A 27,147-nucleotide genomic window follows, 5' to 3' on the forward strand; every position below is an offset into this window, starting at 1 on the left:
AACTTCTACCTGTTATGACTGACGGAATAAGAACAAACTACCCCCATGTTTGAAATTCTGTACAGATTCCAGAGTTTGACAGGATGCATTTGAACAAGATCGGAAGATATATTGACCAAGATTAGAATAATAGGCGGAATAATACCTCTGCCTGTTGTACAAGTATTTTAATGGTGGATGCTCCGATGAATTACAAGCCCTTGTACCCCCTCAACGTAAATACCAAGAAACCTGACAAGCAGCAAAATCCCACCCCTACACAGATGCCAGAAAGCCTTCTATTCCTATAGTTTCTTCCCTACGACTGCTAGACTTTGGAATTCCCTTCCAGGTTTCCGCTTTCCTGGCTGTACTGATATAGTGTAATGTAAACAGACATCTTGTTGCTCAACTTCCTACATAGTACCCTTGCAAATTATATCCCAGTTTGTAGCCCCCCCCCCCCTGCATCGAAGTGGCACTGTGCCTTGCTTGGAATGAAAATGCAAAAAAGTAAAATACAAGTATAATATTATGTTTTAAAAAAAATGAAAATTACTAATTTGTATTTTTTTGATTATTCCAATTCATGTTCTGATTTTGAATGTTTTTTTAAACATATTTTATTATGTTCTTTAGGTATATCTTGTCAAACTTGAAGATTTTTCTGTTGAACTTGAAAACCTGCACAAAATTCAGCCATGACCAAGGAGAAGTCTTAAGTAACAAATGTATTCTCAGTATCACTAGTAGTGAAGATTGAACCTTCAACCTCCTAAAGAGTGTCGCTTTGAACTGAATTTTAGTACTTTATCTGTTACCCTTGCAGACACTTAGAATGCGAACAATAGTCCGAATGATGTGGAAAATACAAATAATAAAAGCTATAACATTTGATAATTCCCTATTTTGGACATTAATTGAAATTGTAAAAAATGTTTATGTAATTATTATATATGGATTTGATTTAAAAATCCTTAAAAGTATTTTCTGATTAGGAATAACAACAATTGATTAAATGTTGAATACAAAAGATATTTGATTAAATATGGAGTTGTATTTTTATTTTATTTTTTATTGGGAGAATGCTGGAAGAATAGTTCATTGAAATGTAGTGAATTAACAAGTATGAAAATGAAAATAACCGTCTGTAAATAAAATAAGAATGGAGTTCACTTAACAATATAAATTTTTCCACTTATTATTTTTTGTTTCTTTCTCTGTTTCAGCCTGTATGCTGTATATGATTCACACAAGCTATGACGATATCAAAGACAAATATATTGCAGATCTTGGCTGCGGTTGTGGAGTGTTGAGTATTGGAGCTTCAATTCTTGGCTCTGGGTTAGTATTTCATTTCTTTTTCTGTTACAAATACTTTTATGATAACAATTTTCAAACAATGTTTTCATATCATCACCAATCTATGTGAGCTCAGTATTGCTACTAACTGTGAAATGTGACACAAGGACATGTATTATTACCAGATTCATACAAATAATTTCCTGGATTCAAAATGGAATAATAAAAATCTAAAAAGTGGATCCTAATCTATAAAACAGTAGCAAGTTTTCAAAGACATAAGCAATAAAAAATTGTCCTCAAACTAAAATCCTCTTCGCATGTAAATGCTAAATGTGGAGATATTTTCCTAAACGAAAAAAAAAATACACTTGTAGGTAGTCATCTATCGATTTTAGTTTTATAAAAAAAATTTTAATAAATATTTAGTATTTTATAATTATCAGCAAAGGGAAATTTTGCTTTAAACACATTCAAATAAAAGACAAAAGAATTTTTTTTGGTTTTGGTATCAGAAAATATGCACAAATTTTTCCAATTCCAGTACCCATTCTGATACCCACAAATGTTCCAATTTTTTTGATTTCTGATTCCGATTAATTGTCCCGACACTAAAAAAAAGAAGAATGAATTTCACAAGAGTGCGTTTTAGAGGATGAACGATTTCTTCACTCAACAATAATCGTAATTAAGTTCCACAGCTGGTGAATCCTATCAGCAGCCGCAAATGATCACCTGGAAACGTAAAGGTTGAAGGGGGAAAGAGAAGGTGAGAGATATTTATGTATTGAGCCCATTGCTCAATTATATTCCTATTTGCTTAGATTATTTTTAATACATGCTTGTTTTCTTCTGCGAAGACTGCTTGAGAGCTTCCGTACCACTTTCTATCATCCATGACATAATATTTTTTTTATTTTATTTTTTTTTTACATAGGCGTCACCACTTATCAAGGCCGATCGGCCACTCAAGGATAAGGGTTAAAGAGTGTAGAGTAGTCAAAAGGACAATATAGTAATCGATAGTAATGGAAGTTCGGTAAATTTGTTAACTTAAGTGAAACGGCTCATCAGAAACTTGTTCACGTTGGATTTGAAGACAACCATATAGTAACCCCCCTGCTTCAAAGTGGCACTGTGCCTTGTTTGGGGTGAAAATTGAATAAAAAAAAAAAAAAAAAAAATATTATAGACAGCTGGAAAGCAGGAAAACGGAAGACAATTCCACAGGCGTGCAGTTCTAAGAAAGAAGCTTTGATCATGGAATCTATGTTTAGATTTAGGTACAGATAAAGAGTGGGGAAAATTATTGATAATGTTTTCAGCTAGTCTAGTGTTTCTTGTGAAAGTTTGGCGAGGGGGACCAAAGATTGAAGCTCAGTTGAACACTTTCCATGAAAATAACGATAAAGCAGAGACAAACTCGCAACATCTCTTCTGTGAGATAGAGGTTGCAGCGAAGAGAAAAGGACATCTCCCATCAGGCCACGAAGTCTATTTTGAACCCTATCAAGGCAGGACAAATCTTTTCTAGCAGCTCCTGCCCATATGTGGCAACAGTATTCCATCCTTGGACGTATTTTCATTCACAAATCAATACCTCCCCCTTCCTTGCTGAGTGATTCATCCACATATTGACTAACCGACTGGTAAGGCGCATTGATTCCATCTGTCCTCTAAGGAACTATTTTAGCCCCTTTGAGAACCATGCTTAGCCATCAGAGAGAACCCAGCAAGCAACAAAGACAGATTATTTTCCTTTTTCTCTTGTCCCTATCCACTGGACATTTCTTTTTTCTTTTTTTACATAGATATCACCACTTATCAAGGCCAAGCGGCCACTGAAGGATAAGGGTTAAAGTGTGTACAGTAGAAATTGGACAATATAGTAATCATTAGTAATGGAAGTTCAGTAAATTTGTTAACAAGTGGAATGGCTCATCAGGAACTTGTTTACATTAGACTTGAAGACAACCATATTGTAGTCAGCTGGAAAGCAGGAAAACGGAAGACAATTCCACAGGCGTGCAGTTCTAAGAAAGAAGCTTTGTTCATGGAATCTATGTTTAAGTTTAGGCACAGATAACGAGTGGGGGAATTATTGATAGTATTTTCAGCTAGACAAGTGTTTCTTGTGAAAGTTTGGTGAGGGGGGGGGACCATAGACTGAAGCTCAGTCAAACACTTTCCATGAAAATAACGATACAGTAGAGACAAACTCGCAACATCTCTTCTGTGAGATAGAGGTTCCAGCTTTGACGATTTTCATGGAAGATAACTACTGTCTAATCTGGGATTCCAACTGAGAAACCCAAAGAACTTCCTACTCTTTCTTTTTTCAACCCAAACACAGCCCAACCTTCAACTTTCTGCTTTCATTGTTTTGTTTTTAAAAGAGGTTTTGCTATTCCATGCTTTGTGTTTGACTGTCAATTATTTTATTCGAGGTGCTAACAAGCAATAAAAACAATCTTATTTTCTCACCAATTAATGACAATTTGTTTGACTTCATAATACTTTTTTGCATTAAAAATTTTCAATATTTGATACAAGATGTAAACTATAATCATTAGTTGTATATAAAGTGATAAGGAGAGAAACATCTTTTTATTTCAGAAATTAATTTATTTCAGGTTGAAAAAGACTAAAATAAAATTACAAACGGGTTTAATGCAGTAACGGACTTTCGGAAAACAAGATGTCTCACCCTTTATTACTTCACACACTCAACCAATATGTATTGTAACTTAACATGCTTATATTTTTTATTCAATATTTATTGGTCCCCCAGCAAACAAGGGATTGGACATAGTAATTCACTCCTGTTTGTGAGCACTTTTCTCAATAATCACATATTGGATCTTAAAAAGTTTTTCCACAAACATTAGTCATGGTAAAAGTAAATTTTTGCCAGAATGGATTTTCGGGGATAACTCTGGTTGTCCCTTGCGGGCATTACGCAGGTAAAATTGCTCCCAAATCGTTCATTTGTTCACACTTTTCTCAATAACTACGCCTTTGATATTTTAAAAATTTTGTGCAAACATTAGTCATGGTGAAAGTAAAGTTTTGACTCATGGAGGAGGAGTACCATGTATGCTTGGCTTGTTTTCATGCAAAAACATTACAAATAAATGGGTAAACCTAAATAAATTGTTTTTGACTAATTTCCCAACTCCAAATTGGAAGTATTTAAATTTTCACAAAAATGCTTCCTACACGTTGTGCCTATTTTGTATGAAACTAAATTAAAGTAAATATAGCCCATATTACTTACACTTATCCCAAGCAATTTTGTTTCTAAATTTATAGTGATCAATTAATTAGTTTTGCAGTTACTCTGCACAAACATATACATATATTCTATAAAAAAAAATATCTACATCCTTCTATACCAGGGGTTTCCAAACTTCAGGACACTATGGAGCTCCTGAGCAGGACAAAGATTTTTCATGGAGCCCTAACAAGATAATTTCTAAAATAAATATGAAAAACATTAATTTCAATTTTAACTTATACTCGTTCATTAGTTGTTCCTTACTCGTTCATTAGTTGTTCCTGTTCGTGATTTTACTATATGTTCATATTTACAACCATTTTTGTTTTTGATTAATAAAAAACTGTTGCATTTTTTGTTAATTTATTTTTTCTTTTCTTTTTCATGAATCATCCTGAAATTCTTTGCATCTATAGTTATGTATCATATCTTTTTCCAGTAAAAAAAGATCAATAATTTAATGCCTGCAGTCATTTAATTTTTCCATATAAAGCATTTGGTCCTCTTTAAGAAAGGGATTCTGGAGCCCTTTAGCCTCACTTACAGAGACCAAGGGCTCTGTTGAACCCATTTTAGGAAACCTTGCTCTATATTAAACCCACAGATAACCACACATTCCTTAATTTCAACAGCAACCACCCTTGAAACCTGAAAACATCAATTATTTACAGTTTGCGCATATGCATAAAACGCATATGTGCAGACCCTCTAGATTATGCGCACCATGTCACTAATCTTATGCAATAATTTAGTCAATATTCCATGAAATACATAAAAAATGCTATAAATTAAATCACAAAAATTAAGAAACTGCATCTCATTAAGTACACAATAAACAAAAAAAAACACCAACCACCATGCTCAAGACATGCACAAAATCATAACTGATCTTAAAAAAAAAAAAATTCAGTAACATACAAACTAATCCTATCATGAAGTTCATCTTGAACTTTCCTTACATTGATGCAATCAAATGCAATCACCCGCTCAATACAAGCGCACACAAAACACACCTCAACATTTTAATTACAAATGTAACAAACTGTAATACCTTTTATACACACATAAACACCACACCCGTTTAACATACCTAATGCTAACATCAAATGTAAAAATATAAACAGATTTTACATTTTGGAACTGATTATGTGTAAATAGCATAAAAATATACTTGTTAATAAAAAAAAAATGTAAAAAAATATTTTTCATATTTTAGACGGGGGATCACTTGGAAAACAAGTTCTCTTCTTTAAATACAAATATAAAAACAGATTCTACTTTTGTAGGCAATTGTGTAAATAACATAAAAATATACCTGCTATAAAGAAATTATTTAAAAAAATAGAATTTAGATTGGGGGATCACTTTAAAAACAAGTTTGTGTATTTAAGTACACTGTAGTTTACCTAGAAAAAAAAAAACAAGCAAAAAAAGAAAAGAATTCCAATTTTGGAATCGATTATGTCTAAGCAGCATGAAGATATATCTGCTTAAAAGAAATTAAAAGATTGAAAAACATTTCAACTGTTACACTGGAGAGTAAATTTACGAATATATTTTTACTTTTAACAAAAACATTTTTAACTTTAAAAACAATTCTAGTCTTTAAATATGGCATAGTTTATAAAGAAGTAACAAACCATTTCACGATTTTTTAAGTCACAATTTACAATAGATGTTTAAATTAGTTTATTTAATTTTTGTTTATTAAAAAATATTTTTTAAAAATTACAGTAAAAATTTTTAACACTTTTTTTTACAAACAATAAAAATATTGATTAAACAAGAAATAGATTATTAAAAAAAAAAATTATAACAAACTTTGGACAGTCAGAATTCGGTAACTAATTATGTGACCCAAATAAATTTGATACCATGGTTTAAATTATACAAAGTTTTTAGACATAATGAAAATAAAATTTTGATTTAATATATCTATCAAAAACATTTAAAATAGATTCACTAAAACTTAAAAAATATTAATGATTGTTAAAAAAATGTATAAACTTTTGTTCTTAATTGTTTTCATGATTGCCCCCCACCCTCTCCATTTTTTTTTTTTTAAAGAACAATTTGAAGAACATAAGTCCATTTCATTTATTACAAAAGTAACTCCATCCATTCCCTAACGTGTCATATATACATATCTATCTCGACTTACATTGCCCACCTTCCCACATGCAAAGCAAACAAATAGAATGAATTTGGAGAAATCAATTTTAGTGGGGAATCAATGCACGTGATCGAGGACATCCAGAGAAATTGATTCAAACATTTGCTGACCACCTGTTAAGACGTGACAAGCCAACATTTTGCTTACAGTGCTACGATATGAACCATGGCTATTAAAAAGGAAATCGTAGTGCACTCAGACTTAACTCATAGAGAATTAACTACATTGAAATGAGCGAGACAACTTACAGATTTTTCTATGTTGCAAAAAAATCTAGTTTGTCTTTATGACTTGTTCTGTCGATTCCATTCGATGAACCTAGCTTTCATGACAAACCATCGTTAGTGTCTCTCAGTCTCTCAATTTAGGACCCCCTCAAAGACTGGTGATCTTGACTTTTAACTTGTACTTCCTATTGGTCTGTTGGTGTCTCGTTCCATTGTGTTCCACACAAAGAAGACTAGGAAGTTGCAGTCAGGCCAGTTAGGGGTTCCGATGCCAGATGAAGTGTGGTCAACAAAGTTCTGTGACAGACTGGCTAATATGATAGTGCCGAGTCTTATGAACCAATTAGGTAGATGCAGGTAGGTTGTAATTTACCTGCATCTACCCAATTGATCAAGGGTTTCACTGCCTTGCTCAGAATACAGATACAGCCATTGGTTTTCAGTTTAAGACCCTCACGGAAGAAGTGGGGTGGTATGACTTCACTTTCACTGCTGATCGTGTTAAAGCATCAATCGTCCATTTTTCTCTCTGATGTTGTAACAGTGGTGCTACAAGCAGCAGGAACAACAATCACCATTATGATTTTGAATCTGTACTTAATTTCTAAGCTCAGCACTAATTGGTGCAAGCATTTAACTTTCTGGCTTGCCTAATCAGAGGTCATCTCTTAGGTGACCCAAGTACACTATTGAAATGAATAAAATGGAGTGTTGACTAGACTCTTCATCATTTTGGCTATTTATTACCCAGCGAACTCATTTCTTTGAACATCCTCCTCTAGCTTCTCTCTTGAGACATTCATTTTACCCTTCATATATGAAGTCTTTTCTTTTTTCTTCTAATGGGATATTCTCTACTTGAATCCTAAATCTTTAAATTCCTTTCTGATCTTTCCTATCATCTTCCTGCTGACATTGGACAACATCTGAAATCTCCTTATATGTTCTTCCGGTATTTATAACAAGGTGAGCGCCATCACTCTCATGCAATACAGGTTATGGTTCAGAAACAGTTTTGCAAAAACAAAACAACAAAAAAATGGAAATATAGTCACTGTTTTTATGAAGTCATAAGTGACAATGAAAGAAAATGTATTAAATTAGTTGTTGAGAATTGTAACCAAATATTGTTGAAAATTATGACTTCTTGCGAGGTTACTTGAGAGAGCAAGTGAAACAAAAATCTCTGCTATATTTTCAATATTATTGAAAATATAGCAGAGTTATTGAAATTATAGTTTTATTATTGAAAATATTTCATATTTCAATAGCAGAAGAATAGAGTAAAATAAATATTTAAAACAATAAGATATTTACAGTTTTTTTTAATATAGGACCGGAATTTAGTTAGCAAAACAATAGTTACACTAAGCAATAAGATTGACCTGATTATGTGACATGTGTAACTGACAAAGAAATGAGATTATGATATATTCATGTAAAAAGATGAGTCAGTTAGTCACTTAGCGGGTAGGGTTCAGTCAAACCACTGTAGATATTAGCTTAGAAGAGATTTTGTTTCTGGTAGTCCATGGAAGCATCTCATGGACGTAACTAGAAGATGTAGAAACCAAAAGAGAAACGTTTGCAAACACTGAGGGAAGTGTGGAAATAGTTATATGTAAAATGTAACCTGTTGTCTGGTGTTTCCTTCAAAAAAAAGTATCTTCATTCACAGTATTTTACAAAACCAGTATTTGGAGGAACAATACAAGAAGGTATGTTTACCTTTGTCTGGTGTGTCAAGCAGACAAGGATGTATTGAAACTGTTATTTGTCACAGTTGCAAACTATATGTATTTGATGTATTAAACACATACATGCCTGCACATTGCATGCATTTACAAATGACAATACTGGAGTGTATACACACACCAGATGATATGGCCTGTTAAGAATACAGTTAAGAGAAACCTTGATATTATATATATATATATATATATATATATATATATATATATATATATATATATATATATATATATACACGCACATACTTAAAGAGACACTGGATGTATATGTACATGTCATATGGATGCTACTATATGCATACAACATATACATATATACACACATTATATAGATGCTATGCTACAAGATCATTTCCCAAACGAATATTTTATTCTCATTATATTTTCATTATATTTTACTATATTTTCATTATATTTCATTATATTTCATTATATTTTCATTATATTTCATTATATCTAAAAAATTGTAATGTAGTTAGATAGAATTTGGCAAACCTTATACAATGAATTTATTTACAATTAGCCACAAAATTATAACTGTTCAAAGTTTGTTGAAAATTAGAAAATTAATAGATTTTGCAAAAAATGAGAAATCCTTACAAATATAATGTTATGTAGTTGGTGTGGCCAGTTATTCAAAATGCGTTTTCCAGTCTACATAATTGTTAATATCTATTTTTGTTACTGGTCGAAGATATATACACACTGACAGAGAGTAAAACACAACTCAGTTGATCTATAAAAAACGTATTCTTTTTATTTTACACCGATAAATTAAGCTTTGATTATAAATTATTACTGGTGTTTTGACATTCTGAAGGCATGTGAGGTGGGTGAAGATGTAGGTGATCAAGAAATGTGACAACCTTGCTTTTCTCTGACTGACTGTCTGCTTTCTCTTTGTGACAGTTTATATAAACATTCTTTTCCTATTGGAATGTTTAATATTTCCTACTGTCTATTGTTTCAATCCTTTGACCGATATTCTTACATATATTTCTGGATCAAATTATGCATTCCAATAGATGATGGTGGAAAGTCCCACATTCCACACATAGAATCCATTTGCATGTATTCAATTCATCAAATGTTTCTCTTCTCAGGGTCGCCTGCCAATATCTAACAATATCACTTTGTGGTAAATGATACAACTTCACAGTTTCATCATCCAAATACATTTTTTCCACATCTGAGTTCTCATCCATTTCCATCGTCTTACACTTCTTACAAACTGGTTGTTCTATTTCAATTGTAATTACACTTCACTTCTTGTCTACCCAATGCTTGCAATGCAAATTAAATTTTCCTTGGGATATAACACAAGCAAATGTGAAATATGTACAAATTTAGTTGCTTCAAATCTCCAAAATAATCAAGATTTGAAACCGTGTGTGATGTTGCTAACTTGGAGTCGTGATTTTGCGAGATTGAATTGATATCCAAAACAAACACTGATAGCAAATTTATTTGAACCTCTGAATTATGATTATTCAAAATCTGTTGGAAATGAAAAACGTTTGTCATCATGGATGCTATTGATGCAGAAGACAACTTTTCAACTGAAAATGCAGGATTGAAATAAATTCTAACAAATGAAAATTAATCAAAATTGATGCAATAACTATTAAATATACACAAAAACCTAAAAATTGGATAAAATCTCGTTACCTTACAAAAATGTATGAAATGGCACAGAAACATAACTTTGTTCATATATTATTCATTTCAACAGCTAACACATTGAATCTTCTTAATATGATTCATAGCACAATAGAGACCAGGCTAAGTTTTTATTTTAACAGGAATCAATAAAAAAAAATCTCTGATCTGACCGATGTAAAAACAGACTGAAACAATTTGATCATGAGGCAAAAATTTTAGCTTGAACTTATTTTGTAAAAGACAACTTAAATTTAAGCCCATTATATTGATGAGTGGCCCCCTTTTCTTTAAAATGAAACTTTCTTTTCTTTAAAATGAAAATTTATTTGAACCACTGAATTATGATTATTAAAAATCTGTTGGAAAACAAAAACTTCATCATGGATGCTATTGATCCAGAGGCCAACTTTCAGTGTTTAACTAAAAATGCAAACTTGAAATAAGTGAAAAATTCTTACAAATATAATCTCATCTTCTGGTAAATGAAAATTAATCATAATGAATGCCATAATTATTAAATACACACAAATCTAAACATTGGAGAAAATATCATTACCTCTGGAAAAATCATGCAAAAAATGTTCATAAAAGATTAATTTCAACAGCTAACACATTGAATCTTCATGATATAATTCATATCATAGTAGATATCAAGCTAGATTTTTATTTTAAGTAAAATATCTAAATTTGGATCATTTTAAAAAATAAAACATTTAATTATAGTGCAAAAATTTGATTCACTAAAGTTTTCAACTTGAATTTTTTTAAATGAAAAACCACTTACAACCTTGTATTAACCTTCCCACATATTTATGAGTGTCCCCTTCTTCTTTAAGTTGGAAATGTTTTTATATATATATATATATAGACACACACACACTATCATATGCATTTAGTTGAAAAAACAAAACAAAAACGCCAATGTTAAAAAATAAATTGTTCATCACTAATAACAGTAATCTAACTAGAAGTATCCCGAAAAAAAGAAGTGATTAATGATAGAGTAGAACGGTATATCTAAAAAATAGAGAAAAAAGGTTGAATTTTGTTTCCATCCAAAATTTTATCAAAATAACTTAAAAAAATGAATTATCACAAGTTGAAATTGAAGGGAAGTTTACTATCTTTACCAGTTTTCACATACTAAACTGGTTTGTGATATCTATTGATGGCCTTTAAATGAGTTTTATTCAATCATATCTATTGATGGCCTTTAAATGAGTTTTATTCAATCATATCTATTGATGGCCTTTAAATGAGTTTTATTCAATCATATCTATTGATGGCCTTTAAATGAGTTTTATTCAATCATATCTATTGATGGCCTTTAAATGAGTTTTATTCAATCATATCTATTGATGGCCTTTAAATGAGTTTTATTCAATCATATCTATTGATGGCCTTTAAATGAGTTTTATTCAATCATATCTATTGATGGCCTTTAAATGAGTTTTATTCAATCATATCTATTGATGGCCTTTAAATGAGTTTTATTCAATCATATCTATTGATGGCCTTTAAATGAGTTTTATTCAATCATATCTATTGATGGCCTTTAAATGAGTTTTATTCAATCATATCTATTGATGGCCTTTAAATGAGTTTTATTCAATCATATCTATTGATGGCCTTTAAATGAGTTTTATTCAATCATATCTATTGATGGCCTTTAAATGAGTTTTATTCAATCATATCTATTGATGGCCTTTAAATGAGTTTTATTCAATCATATCTATTGATGGCCTTTAAATGAGTTTTATTCAATCATATCTATTGATGGCCTTTAAATGAGTTTTATTCAATCATAAAGCAAACGTGTTCCAACGTGAGATGCAACATATTGTGCATGTTTACTTTCCAAAATACAAAGCTTAAACAAAATGTTTGATAAACAATAAAATATGTGAATGATTTCTTATTCAAATCTTTTTCAGACCTACCTTCTAGCCAAATAGTGTCGGTCTATCCTGGCCTCCTCTTTGATGCTGTTAAAAGTGACGTCAGACACTTTGTGGCAAGAGAAACATGCTGAAAAGTCTAGCTGTCAATAATGAATGATATCTTTAAAAATAAGAAAAGAACATGATCAGATTTATACTAAAATGGAACATTATTATTCAATATTAATCAAAAACAAAAGTCGGGTGAGTCAGGGGTAATTTCTAAAGGAAAGAAAATCATGTATTTTCATGAGCAAAAAGGAGGTTAATTTTAATAACTGATAAAAAAAAAAATAAGGAAAAAATCTTTCATTTAGACACAAAATTTAATCCCTTGTTCACATTTTGTACTTAATGATAAAATTGTTGCCCTAGAAAAGACTTGATTCCATTTCCATTTGATGAAAACCGGTTTTCTTGTTTTGTTGCAGACCATCTACTAGTTGGCCAGTTGTGTACAAATCCCAAGAACAATAGGAGCCTTCTATCATGTCTGAGAGTGACACAATTTTCAACGAGTGAGATCAGAGATGCACTACTATACAACTCACCACATCTGACCCAAGTTATGACAACAGGACCATTGTCAGCATCCCCAAAATGCAAATCTGGACAGCTCAACGCTTGAGGGCACAGTTCAACAAAGTTTCTGACCATGGTTATGATCTTTGGTATGATTTCATGCCACCTCACATTTCCAAAGTCGCTGCTGACAGACCCTGGCTGCCGGTAGGACTCAGCACCAGCCCACAAGTTCAAAGCAACACAGGCTTCAGGTGTCCTTCTCTCATTGCCCCACTCTTGTCTCCCTGACCTGAACCCGTTGGACTACTTCGTTTGGTCATACATCGAAAACATCACCAACATGACCTTCCACAACACCCAAAGCCAGCCTGATCGCCGCCATCCGCCGAGTACTTGCTCCTACCGGCGCTTGTGGAAAAGACATGCTCCCAGTTCCAGACCCTTATCGAGACGGTAATTGAGGCTGAAGGTGGCTACATTGAATAGATGTCAGCTCTACTACATAATCAAGTTACTTGAATTGATTTTTTTTCAATAAAGCTGTAGTGTTGTTTTCTGAAGAGCAACAACTTTATCGTCTCACCTTGTAGATGCACACGTTTTATTTAGAGATTAAAAAAAAAAAGGAAAAAGCAGATTAGTTTTTATTTTTAGAGTAAAACTTATCTCACATATTAAAAAAAAATATTCTTGCAATAGGAATCAAGAAGAGGAAGACCAACAAACTTTATAAGCTGGTATATCTCCTCCATTATTACTCCTCCAGCTGATTGAGCTGACTCTTTAAAACATGTCAAATCAGTTGTTATTGATAAAATAAAGTAATTACTGTGCTCCCGGACAATACCAGGTCACCCTGCTAATTATTAATAACTTTTACAACAAATGAGAATAGAGTCAGAGAATTGGCACTCTATATACAAATATATGGGTCAATTTAAGACAGAAATTCTAATTCGGAGGGGAGGATGCTGGAAGCTATTCCCATGGATGGATGAAACAGCGTGTGTAGTGATAAAAAAAAAACATTTACACAATTCATTATTGATGTGGGATTAAAAAGGACAATATTGTTCTATATTAGACTGGAGGGGGGGGGGGCACCTGGCGTTGCCTGGTTGTAAGATGCGGTTAAATAGAAATAAAAAAAACGGGACTTGGATGCAACTTTATTGTGTTATAAAAAAAAAATGGCGGGTGGTAAACGTGAACTTGCATAACTTAAGTTTAAAAGTGAACATGTTATCGATCAGACCACGACGACACAGATGTTATGATACCGCAAATTTAGCTTTTTAAAATGAAACAACAAATCGACTGTCCACGCATGCGTAATTAACAAACAGCGTTCAAACCAAGGTTTTACCTGATTCTTCCTTCAAACAAAATGACATTTCTACATGAAATAATTGCCAATTTGAGTGCCATCAGCCAGAAGCAAATTCGACAGACCTAGAAGCTTGTCAAAACATGGAGCCTCCTCAAGACGAGCCATTCATTTCAATTGATGCCAGATGGGGATCAGAGTATTGATGATGGAAAGATAGAAGCTGGCTTTTAGATGCTTTAACATTAATTAACCACTTCTTTCCCCACGTGATCAAGATCAGAGGAGAGAGAATCAGAGAGAACTTGGTCATTTATGGCCTTTGAAGTGCTGCTATAGATAGTAGTGTCGTCAGCATAAATGTCTACAAATGATCTTTCTTAGGATGTGATTTGGAAGATCATTGATGTAGATCAAGAAGAGAGTAGGGCTCAGGATGGACCCCTGATGGACTCCAGCATTAATACTGTGAGCTTCTGATTTCTGTCCATCAGCCACTACTCTTATGAACCTATCAGTGAGAAATTATATAATAATTGAGAAGACCTTTCCAGCTATACCGTAGCTAGAGATTTTGTGGATTAGACTTTTTCATACTCTATCAAAGGCCAATAATTCATGGAGAAATGAAGATGCAAAAGGTTTGCACAAAGTTTGCCCCAAGGGTGCTCAAAGATCACAGACTATTTGATGAAGATGGGGGTCAAGGCTGTTCCTCACCCTCTCTATAGTCCAGACCTTGCTCCCTGTGACTTTTGGTTATTTGATAAGCTCAAGGAAAACCTTAGAGGCTGTCATTATGAGACAATTGAGGAGATGAAAGAGGCTGTGACGAGGGTCATTGACACGTTCACACAAGAGAATTTTGATGGGAACTTGCAGAAGTTGTTGGAATGATACAATGTGTATTGCAGCCGGAGGAGATTACTTCGAAGGGGACTAGAGTTTCATGTGTGTACTATCAATAAAAGTGCCCATACAATAAAAATCTGGAAACTTATTGAAGGCACCTTGTATATGTAATCTATAAGATTAAGCAGAATAATTTTTTTAAGAGCATAGTTGAAAGAAGAACTTTATATTAAAACAGTTAATAGTTAACTTTGTAGGAGAAAAGTTATTATAAAAATGCAAGAAACTGGCCGACTTTATATATTGGATGTGGTCCCAGGTTAAAAATTTATCTAATATCTTACGTTTTTTTTTTCTTTTTTAAGAGCTTGTGTTGGCTTTGATATTGATGAAGATGCGTTGTGTGTCTCTGCACAAAATGTTGCTGAGTTTGAAATTGACAACATCGACTTACTGCAAGTAGATATAACTCAGGCTGATTTAATGGTTGCGTACAGGAAAAAATTTGACGTTGTGATTATGAACCCTCCGTTTGGAACGAAAAAAAATGAAGGTCAGTTGATAAAAATGATTTTTATTTTATAATCCTTGATTTCATATATTCATCCAAAGTTTGTTATGGATTCCCTTTTTAATGTTGAACAACTCTTTCATCTACATCTCATGTTTGACTGGATTTGCTGAAATTAATTTCTTCATAGTGAGTGTGTGCTTTGATGACTGAGTTTGATCTAACCATTGATTTCTAGGTGACAGTGACCATTGGTTTTCACTGGAATTTGGGTGGCAATAAGCCTCCTCAAGGTCCCAGTCTTGTTTGGACTCATCTAGCGGAGGTCTGGCTAGTGCTTTCTCTCGTCGGCCTTTCCATCCTCCTTGACTTTCATTATTTGGTGTGGTGTCAATTGTTGGTGACACACATACAAAAAAAAAAAAAAATGAGGGAAGGTAGGGGTGCAAGGGGATTAACTTACAATTATTATTATTACTATTATTATTTGTTAATCTGTTTTTGATAAAAGATATGTGTAAAAATATGAAGAATCTTATCAAATTGACTTTTGACTTATTTTTCTCAATCTTATTATCAGGCGTTTTACTTTGGATGTACTTTTGCCAATTTGATAAACTTGCCACTTGTGCTTGAAGAAATGAAAACAGATTCATTTATAATGAGTTCATTCAATCTGCATGTTTAGTAGGTTAATAGTTACCTCCATCCCATCGTGGGAAGATGTGACACAAGGTCAGAAGGTGAGGATTGAAAGCCAGTGCATAAGAGTGGCATGCGCTCTAGCTGTCAAAAAATTACTGAACAGCCCCATTGGCATTCCCTACTGAGGGTGCTTTTCAGGCGATTAGCAATAAACAGACTGAAAAAGAGAAGGTAAAGCCTGGGAGGGTGGGCCTCTTAGAACTGTGCAGAATTTTAGAACCTCAGCCTGGCAGATATATGGTCATCACCTACTTAAAAATGACCCAGACTCTGTCGGACTGATTGTCAGGAAGGTATTCTCAACATCGGATGAACAAAACTTCATGTTAAGTCATGTTTAGCTATCAAAATAAATTTGATACTATGTTTATGTTTTATAAAGATTTATGTAAACATATTAAAAGTTTTTGATAATGAAAATAGCATTTTCGTTTTGGTTACATATGTTTACGAAAACAAAATCTTTTTCAAACTTATGCATGACAAATCAACTAGAATTTTATTTTGAGTTTAAGCATCACAGATTTACTGATAGACATCAACACTTCCCTACAAGAACTGCAAAAAACCTGACTGGAATATACGTGCAAAAATAAGAAATGCCCGTTTAGCGTTCTTAGCTGTGAACACTTAAAATAGTCAGTTTATCCCTTATTAATAGTTTTCTTCATAAAAATCTGTTTATGGTAAATATTCATTGGTGTTGTTAACAAGTAAAAATTGTGTTTTTGATTAATTTTAATACTTAATCCTCATTGATATTTTCTTTTTGATTAATTTTAATACTTAATCCTCATTGATATTTTCTTTTTGATTAATTTTAATACTTAATCCTCATTGATATTTTCTTTTTGATTAAGCATAAATAAAGATGTAGAAGTTTCTACTCTTACGGTCAGATCTTCTACCCCTCCCCCCTTTCCCTAATACTTGGAAGAAATTTAATAACATAAATTTTTAAAACGTTTCTGAACTATTGAGATGAGGATTGGTTATTCATATTATTTAGAATTTTTGGACTACTATTCTCATCTTGAATGTCATTTTCACAATGTTTCGGTTGATGTAACCTCAGAACTTCTTCAGGTGTATCTTGTCGAACTCAGGAATCTTTCTGTTGAACTTGGGAATCTGCACAGAATTCTGAATGCTAGCATGCTCTTGTTCCATCAGCCATGACTGGATAGAATGAGGTCACTTGAGTTTTAAAAAAGCGCATGGCCAAACCAACGAATAGGCCAGATTTTACAACCATAAAGCTGAGTAGTGCGGACCGAGGTAGATCTTGACATTAGACTGTTGCAGTGTTGATGGAGCCAAGATATTTAAATCGATTGACGTCTTCGAGGTTTTCCGTGTCAAGGACAACCGGCTATCTTTCAGTTGAAAGGAAACCAGCAGTCAGAAGCTTAGTCTTATTTGCGTTAATCTTCATGCCGATCATTGATGCATAAGATTGCCTCTCGTTTATGGCTGATTGGATGTCAAGGTCTGAAAATTTGAAACCACGACCGTCTGTTGTGACGGGAAAATTGGCCAAGGCCTTGGATGTGATCCAATCCATGACATAATTGAAGAGTGTGGACGAAAGAACACCGCCTTGACGAACACCAGAATGGATATCAAAAAAGCACGAGTAAATAAAGGGTTCCATTCAAAATTCTGTGCAGATTCCTAAGTCCGACAAGATATCCTTGAAGAAGATCGACGGTTATATAAACTGAAACGTGAAAATGACACTCAATGACAACCATCTATGGCAACACATCAAAGGCCCCAAATGACAAAGTTCTCTCTGATTCTCTCTCCTCTGATCTCAAGCGTGTGGTACAGTGGGGGAAGACCTAGCTGGTTACCTTTAACACATCTAAAACCAAGCTCCTATCTTTACATCATCAACACTCTGATCCCCATCTGGCATCAATTGAAATGGATGGCTCCACGTGCATCAAGTCTGTGGCCAAGGTCGCTGGAAAAATGGTGGGATCCTTCTACCGCTCCAGAAGATATCTCACTACTGATGCAATTCTCTATCTATATAAAAGCCAAGTACGTCCAAGGATGGAGTACTGCTGCCACATCTGGGCAGGAGCTGCTAAAAACAGCCTATCCTGCCTTGACAGAGTACAAAATAGATTTCATGGTTTAGTGGGGGATACCCTTTTCTCTTCCCTGGAACCTCTCTCCGACAGAAAAGACATTGCAAGCCTATCTTTGTTTTATCGTTATTTCCATGGCAGGTGCTCGTCTGAACTCCAATCTTTCGTCCCCCCCTCGCCAATTTTTCACGATAAACACCCGTCTAGCTGAAACCACTGTCAATAATTTTCCCGACTCTTTATCTGTGCCTAAATCAAAACGTAGAATCCATGAACAAAGCTTCTTTCATAGAAGTGCATGCCTGTGGAACTCTCTACCGCTTACCTGCTTCCCTCCTGACTTCAACATGGATGTCTTCAAGTCCAACATAAACAAATTCCTGATGAACCACCCCCTTAAGTAATGACACTTTATCAAATCTCCAATACTAATGAATACTGCAACACTATCCCATTGATTACTGTACACAAAATAACCCTTATACCCAAGTGGCTTCTGGGCCTTGATAAGTGGTGACCTCCATGTTAATAAAAAAAAAAGAGAACAATAATCTGAAGAATCAAAATAATACAAAATCTTTAAAAATTAATGAAAAAAAAAGAAGTTTTGACTTGTTCTCTTTACTTTCTTTCTCTTTCGTTGCCGTTGGCCGATTAACATTTAAGTGTAAGGAAAGAAAGTAAAAAAGAAAGAAAATAAAAAAGAGAGAAGGAAAAAAAAAATATTCAACAGTAAAGTGCTTTTTTCAATAACCACGCCTTGAATTTTTTTAAAAATTTAGCACAAACATTAGTCATGGTAAAGTAAATCGATTGCCTGCCTAGGGGGTATTACAGGGTAAAATTTCCCCCAAATCGTTCATCTGTACACTTTTCGCACTTTTTTCAATAACTACGCCTTGAATTAAAACAAAAATTTGCACAAACATTAGTCATGGTGAAAGTAAATTTTTCACCTGTGGAGGGAGATTCCTCATGTTTGGCTTGTTTACTTTCATTTTTTTTGTTAGAAAGAGAAAGTAAAGTGAGAGAAAGAAAACAAAGAATGCAACATTTTCTTGTTTTAAAAGGAACTCAAATTATCCTCATTGCGTTCTTTTGTTGTCTTTGGCTGACAGAATGAAAGAGAAAGTAATAAGGAGAAGACAGATGGAAAGAATTCCATTCAATCATCATTCGACTGTGTGTGTTTAGAGAGAGAAATTGATTCATTGGCTAAATCATTTAGCATGCTGTTCTTAAAAGCAGAGATTATGAGTTGAAACCTCGTTTGGGCAATAGGTTGGATATGCTGATGGCCGACATCGACACTGCTATGAAACTCTCTTTTAAAATTGAAATGGCTAGGAAGTGACTGCATGAAAACCGATGATGAGAATGACAGATGTAAAATCAACGGAGACTGTCAAGAGAAGACAAAAATCAATTATTGCAAACCATGCCATGGTTTGGGATTAATTCAAAGAAAAACAAGAAAAAACTTGGTAAAATTAGGTAACAGAAAATTTATGGAAATACATAATTTTTTTGTTGTTCAAGATTTTTTCTATCCATTTCAGGTGATTATTTGAAATGTTATAAATTTTTCATAATTTACATAATTAATACATAAATAATTAATAAATCTAGAGAACTATTATTACTAATCATTATTATTACTAATCATTATTATTACTAATCAGCAGAGCGTTACCACTGCTGACTAATAAAAGTGTCGATTAAGCATGTTTATGCAGAAGAAGAACAAAAGAAATATAGAACTGAGAGTTGAGGATATGCATTGCATGGAAAGAAAATGCTATAAGGATGATTTTTTATAGATGTTTTTTATGTGAATCTTTAAGACAAGCTTAGATCTGATGACATCCGAAAAAGATTTAATCTGTTCAGAATGCAAAGATGTGTGCAAGGCAGATTCCGATGGCATGGTCGTGTTGAAAGAATGGATGAGAGTTTTTGGATGGATTAGTAGATGTAGAACAGTTGAGGTAGCAGGGTTAGTTCATAGAAGACTAAGGAAATATGGAAATGATAAGGATGAATTAAAATGATTGTTAAACTGATGATGATGATGATTATTTTTTTTGTTTTGTTTTTAGGAATTGACATGCAGTTTTTGAAGACAGGCCTTGATCTTGCAAAAGATGCTGTCTATTCATTACACAAGTCGACTACGAGAAACGTATGTTAATTTTTTTTTTTTCTAATAGTTCACTGTTTATTTGGATCTGGGGTGATTGGGGTGTGGGGCACCCAAGGGTAAAGGTTAATGTGATTGTTAGTTGGATGATGCCCAATATTATGAGAGGATTGGAAACGATGGATAGAAAGGAGAAAATTTGCTTATTTATGAGTTTGACTCAACAAGTATTTGTTAACATTAGACCTGAAGACTATGTCATAGTCAGTTAGGAAGCAGCCTTGTTGTATTGTGTTTCACAGATGAGATGTTCTGGGAAAGAAAATCCATTCATAGAAGTTCTATTTAGTTTTAGGTACACACAGAACAGAAAAAAATTTTGATGTGGTTGTAGATAGACGAGTTCTTATTTTGAAATGCTTTACAGGGTATTTAGAAAACGGAGCTCATTGATGCACATACCATGAACATAACAATAGAGGCCAGTAATGTATCAGGAAAGTTTTCTCCAAGTGGTAATCCTCCCCGTCCCTTGACATGATAGCAGTACTCCATATCAGAATACATCTAACTCATACAGATTGTGTCAGTAGGTACTTTCTAGTAGCAATACACATGGCCGTTAAAACGTTTTGGATAATCACAGATTTCAAGGGGTTTCTGCTAAAATAGTCATATTTTAAAAACCAAAGCACTTTAAGACTTCAAAATACCACCGTTTTGTTCGGAAATGAATATACTTTCAAATGAATTAGGAAATAATAACATACATTATATATTTTTAGAGTTTAAGCAAATAAAGTGATAAAAATGTGAACATCATAAAACAGCATTTCCGGTAAATTTTTTAACGACCCCCCCCTTATTTCTAAACATTCGTACCATGTTTCTGTAAAGAATTTTTTAATGAAATTTGGAAATTAACCAAAAGAGACGTCATTTTTAATAATTTTGAGTGTCCGAAATTCATTTGACCACTCGTTTTTTTGTTGTGTTAAAAAAAAAGATTTCAAAATGATGAGTATTGAAAATTTAAAAAAAAATGTTCTTCGGACACTCACTATTAAATAAAACAATCTTTTTACTATGTTTACTCGTTAAAAAGATGATTGGACAGTGTTTTCTCTAGTGGTACGTAGCAATTTAAAAACATAATATCCGAAAAAATCGTTATGAATTTGAATCAAGTCTTCTGTAGTAGTAGTGATAGTAGCAGCAGCGAAAACATGGCGTAAACAGACATTTTGTTTTTGTTATTTTTATTCCAAATCGATTTTTTTTTTAATTGAAAATCTGGTTATAAATAAAAATTCTTACATGTTTAGTTAGAGCTATTTTGTTATCAACCATACAAATATTTTTAAAAATTGGGTAGTAGTAAATTTTAAAATATTTTAACAAGTGAAAATATGAACTATCATTGTTTTGGTTCACGTGTACAAACGGTACACACACTTCTAATTTTCGTCCCTTAAAAAATGTTTTCAGTGAATTATTATCGAATGGAAACTAATCTACCCGATTATTAAAAATGAAATAAAAAAATAATCAATATTTAAATATTTGTAGGAGGTGCTCAGTTAAAAAATAAAAACGGTAAGAAAAGACATGAAATGTAATTAAAAATCAAAATAACATTAATTCAAAATTTTTAACAATTTGTCAGCTTTAGCAAAAACTTGTTTCGTTTTTATATTTAAATAGAATTTAAATACTTGATATTTTTCCAAGCATCATGTTTTCTGTTAGAGGGACGTCACTTTTTTAAATAACATTTATTTTTGTCTGTCTGTCATAATTCTTATAAAGTTTCACAATGGGTATGAAACACCCTCTTAAAAAAAAACAAAAAAACTCACTTAATTCTATGTCTAATCCTTTAGCCTTAACAATAACGCTAAGTACAAGTGGCAGAGCTCCCCACTAAACCAACTTCCTCTGTGAGTTCATATAAGTGTAAAAAAAAAGCATAAAAAACGTTTAAAGAAAGTGCATATGATTAATCACCCATAAAAAAATAAATTGGTCAACTGTTCTAAAATGCTAGGATCATCTTGAAATGGTGAATTATTTTACATTTATGTGAAACCAACCACCACTCTAAATTCTAAAATTGTTTTTGTTTTGTTTCTATCAAGTCTTCAGGATGTTCACACATAATTTTCCTTAGACCTATCATTAACCCAAAATCAGAGTTGCAACCTTCCCACCTTCTTATAATTGCACGAAGACCCTCTTAAAACCATGCATAATCGCCTTTTAGAAAACAAACAAACAAACAAAAAAAAACACCCAGGATTTATCTATCATAGGAAAAGTGGGGAGTAACTGCCCTAAAACGCTCGAATGATTCAAAATCGGAAATCATTTTACATTAATTTCTAAAATAATTTTTGTTTATCTTTTAAAGTTTTTCAAGTTGTTCACATGCAATTGCCTATAAAGGTAGAATCACATATTTTGGAGAGGTGGTCAGATGGGGGAGGGGTAGCAGAAGGTATCAATCTACAATAATACCAAAGAAATATTGCAATATATTCATTTTTAACCAATCCTAGATTTCGATTTCAGTCTTTGGCTCATAAAATGCATTACAACTAAACTTTGAGTTTTCTAACTTCTTTTCTTTTAACGAATACATGGCATTTTTAAGCAATCGCAGCATATTTATGTGCATTTACTGCAGATTATTTGGAAACCATTCAGTTCTGGAGATTTTCAGTAGCATATTCAGATTCCTTGCACAAAAATACACTTATATGGCAAATTTCATTGCTTAATCTTGTGTTTTAACAAAGATATAGCATGTTTACTGAAAAAGTAGTGCAAAAAATGTGACAAAACGCATATGGTCTTAAAGAGGGGAAAATATCCAAACACGCAGGGCATAAAAATAGTCATAACTTCCTTGATTTTAATTGGATTTAAAAAAATTTAAAAAGATTCTTTCTTAGCTTATCAAGCTCTTTCTATATATACCAATATTGAAATATTTTAAGCCATTTAAATTTTTTCATGCATATTGCTATTTCTAGAGAGATGGAATGATCCAACTATTAGCAACAGATTAGATGGAAGTCTTCTATTTCAAGCCTGAAGTGAAATTCAGTGCTAGTGTAATAGAGCATGTATGAGTGCATGGGAAAGTATCAGCAGCAGCTCTAAGATAACTGGCTTGCGAGAATATTAGCAGCAGCAGCTTAAAAAAGTACATATGCAAATCAGAAAGTGTGTGCAAGTTGATTCGACAAATAAAAGAAAAAAAGTCTGAGGGAAGAAAAAGTGCAGTTGAAAAAGATGAGAAATGTCTACAGCCAGCGTGGAATGAAGCAAAAATCAAAACAAATGCCAAGGGAGATGGATATGTGGCCATAAAATGGCAGAGAACAAGAGACGTTTTAAGCTGGTGTTGAGATGGGGGAGAAAGAAAAATGATAAATGACTTGTGTTAAAAAAAAAAAAGAAAGCTAAGTCAAATTTATTTATTTTTGTTTGTTTGTTATTTTTCGATGGTGCCAGAAAGTATGGGAAAGAAATTGGTGCTTAGAGAACCATTCATTTGAACTGGGAAAAAATTGGTGTTTGGAGAACCATTCATTTGAACTGGGAAAAAATTGGTGTTTGGAGAACCATTCATTTGAACTGGGAAAAAATTGGTGTTTGGAGAACCATTCATTTGAACTGGGAAAAAATTGGTGTTTGGAGAACCATTCATTTGAACTGGGAAAAAATTGGTGTTTGGAGAGCCATTCATTTCAACTGGAAAAAAATTGGTGCTTGGAGAGCCATTCATTTCAACTGGGGAAAAATTGGTGTTTGGAGAGCCATTCATTTCAACTGGGAAAAAATTGGTGCTTGGAGAGCCATTCATTTGAACTGGGAAAAAATTGGTGTTTGGAGAGCCATTCATTTCAACTGGGAAAAAATTGGTGCTTGGAGAGCCATTCATTTGAACTGGGAAAAAATTGGTGTTTGGAGAGCCATTCATTTGAACTGGAAAAAAATTGGTGTTTGGAGAGCCATTCATTTGAACTGGGAAAAAATTGGTGTTTGGAGAGCCATTCATTTGAACTGGGAAAAAATTGGTGTTTGGAGAGCCATTCATTTGAACTGGGAAAAAATTGGTCTTTAATAAGAGCCCAAATTTATCATATACATTCAATAATCAATCCTCAGAGTTGGAGCAAATCTTTAAAAGTGAAATTGTGGTATGAAATCTGAATGCAATCTATACAACTAGAAAAACTTATATTGGAAGTGAATCATCTGAGAAAATAGGCAAAGCTTTTAAGCACCAAATCTGGTCACAAATCCAAAAGAAAATATGTGAACACAAACTCCATAATATTTTTCCAATGAATGCGAAAAACACTCCATTGATAACAATAAATATTCAAGGGATCTCACTGAACAAAAACGCTATCACATTTGGACAGATGCATCACAAGTATAAATGAAAGAAAAGAGCAAAACTTAATTGCAACATCTTATCATATTAATTTGTAAATAAATGCTTCCTATGGTCGGATATTTTTGCTAGTAAACATGAGGCTTTAATTAAACTTTTAATTTCCAGCTATCAGAGAAGCAAGATTAACAAAGCATTTGTTGTAGAGTTTAGAAAGTACAAGGACTAGCTCAGTAGAGTATTTCTTAATAGAAAGAATGAGATCAAGGTCACCAGCCTTGGATGTGTCTAAGTTTTTTATGATATTGCAGACAAGAGAAAGGGTGATTTTCAGATCATCAAGTGAGGCTTCTGTCCACATAGGGAAATTTAGGCGAGAGTTGTTTGTTGAGTCGAAAGTGGATTTAAAGGCAAACCGTCGGGCAAGTAAGTTTTTCGGTTGCTGTGCAAACAACCTAATGATATTTGAATAATGAAAGAATTATTGATTGCCCATTGTTTAATATACTGCTATGAATTTTCTAGAAATCACAAGTTCCTTTTCTGTGATTATACGTATTCTGGTTGTTTTGCTACCTTTTGTCTGCAGCTGTTTAACTCTTACAGTGATTTCTAGCATCCTTATATTTTTTTGCCTATTTGTACTTATGACGTACGAATCAGCAGAATGCATGCTGCCATTTTGCAATGGCAGCCACACAATTTGAAGTGAACCATTGAGGAGATTGAGTCTTGCTATAATAATTCTGTGTGGGAACATGTGCTTCAATTCCTGCTTTGCACCATTCAATTGTCTCCTTGGCACACTGTTGAGCAGGAAAAAAAAGATATTGGTCCATGGGGCATCCTTCAGAAGGAACACACAGAAACTCGAAACATCTTCCATTGTCTTAGTCTCAAGAATTTCACACATGATTTAAATTTCATCAAAATAAAATATATTTGAATTTCTTAACAGCTTCTTTAGGGAGCACTTGGGGAATACTTCCATTGTTCTCATGTAAATTTTTACATGTAAATTTTTACATGTAAATTTTTACATGTAAATTTTTACATGTAAATTTTTACATGTAAAGTTTTATATATAAAATTTTATTTCTTATATGTAAGGTCCTGGATATGACCTTAAACTATATCCGATGGTGAGGCCCCAGCTTGCGGGCTTTGGGGAGTGGAGGAGTGTGGAGCCACCCTTTAATTGCAATTGCTCCCAGGTCCACTCTAACCCGGAGTGGTAGTACCTGTTAGGGTCTCAACTATGCGTTAAATAGAAACCGACTTGAAAAAAACAAAAACAAATATATTCTACTAAAATATTTTTCTTCAAAATCACTGGATTTGGCATTAAATAAATTGAAAAGGGTTGATATGCCATAAAACAAAACCAACCAACCAACCAACAATTTACATGTAAAATTTTATATATAGAATTTTGCATATAAAATGCATGTAAAATTTTACATATATACTTTTAGTTTTTATGTAGATTAAGAAGCACAGACATACAGACATTGCTGTTTATATAAAAAATTAATAAATGTATCTTTTTATTGGCAGCATATCAAGAAGAAAGCTGACGAATGGCGTGTGAAAATGGATGTTCTTGCACAGCTTCGGTTTGATATAAAAAATATTTACAAATGCCACAAAAAAAATTCAGTGGACATTGAAGTTGACTTCATCCGATTCTCTTTTTAACAAAGGATAAAAAACTAAATTATTTTTGTAAAAATAAAAACATAAAACAAATGTTGCTTTTATTTTCTTTTTATTTTTGCTGGCTAGGATAAAGAATAGTTAACAGTTGCAAACTCAAAAGCACAAAATAAAACGAAAAAATAATTGCTAGCAAACACAATAGAAATACATTCTCTACAGACCTGTATACTTCTAATGTGTGGAAACTAAGAGTTTTTGTTTTAGAATTTTGTTTCATTCAATTGACTTATCGACACACAAAAAAGCTGGCGTTCAAGATTTTTGAAGTGATTAATTTATGTGATCGAGTATGAGTTTATGTGGATTTTTGTTTGGGAATGAAGAGGTTCTTGTAGAACAAATCATTTTTTCTTTTTACTATTTTTTGAGTATGAAGTAAACTGAAGTTAAACAATCACTTTGATTTTTTAACTTCAATAAATTAGCTTAATGATATTACATTCTAAAATAAAAAAAATCGAATCTTTTGCACGTATTAGGTTGAACAGAAAGTTCTTGCAGAATTTTTAATTTGGATTTCAAATGATGTATTTGTTTTCATACCTTTACT

The 27,147-nt window shown here is 32.9% G+C and overlaps 1 protein-coding gene across 2 annotated transcripts in view; it reads left to right on the forward strand.

Annotated features, from left to right (window-relative positions):
- The window catches only part of LOC145291556 (rRNA N(6)-adenosine-methyltransferase METTL5-like), a 51,450-nt gene extending 24,823 nt beyond the window's left edge, over nucleotides 1–26,627 (forward strand). For both annotated transcript variants that reach the window (XM_080137617.1, XM_080137618.1), the window contains exons 3-6: nucleotides 1,209–1,323; nucleotides 15,381–15,568; nucleotides 20,430–20,512; nucleotides 26,436–26,627. In XM_080137617.1, the coding sequence (XP_079993743.1) occupies nucleotides 1,209–1,323; nucleotides 15,381–15,568; nucleotides 20,430–20,512; nucleotides 26,436–26,576 (527 nt within the window). In that variant the 3' untranslated portion in view covers nucleotides 26,577–26,627. The remainder of the gene's footprint in view (nucleotides 1–1,208; nucleotides 1,324–15,380; nucleotides 15,569–20,429; nucleotides 20,513–26,435) is intronic.
- Nucleotides 26,628–27,147: the final 520 nt, after the last annotated feature.

This window comes from Euprymna scolopes, chromosome 12 (assembly GCF_053919585.1).
Source record: "Euprymna scolopes isolate OS-2025 chromosome 12, ASM5391958v1, whole genome shotgun sequence".
Taxonomy (NCBI): domain Eukaryota; kingdom Metazoa; phylum Mollusca; class Cephalopoda; order Sepiida; family Sepiolidae; genus Euprymna; species Euprymna scolopes.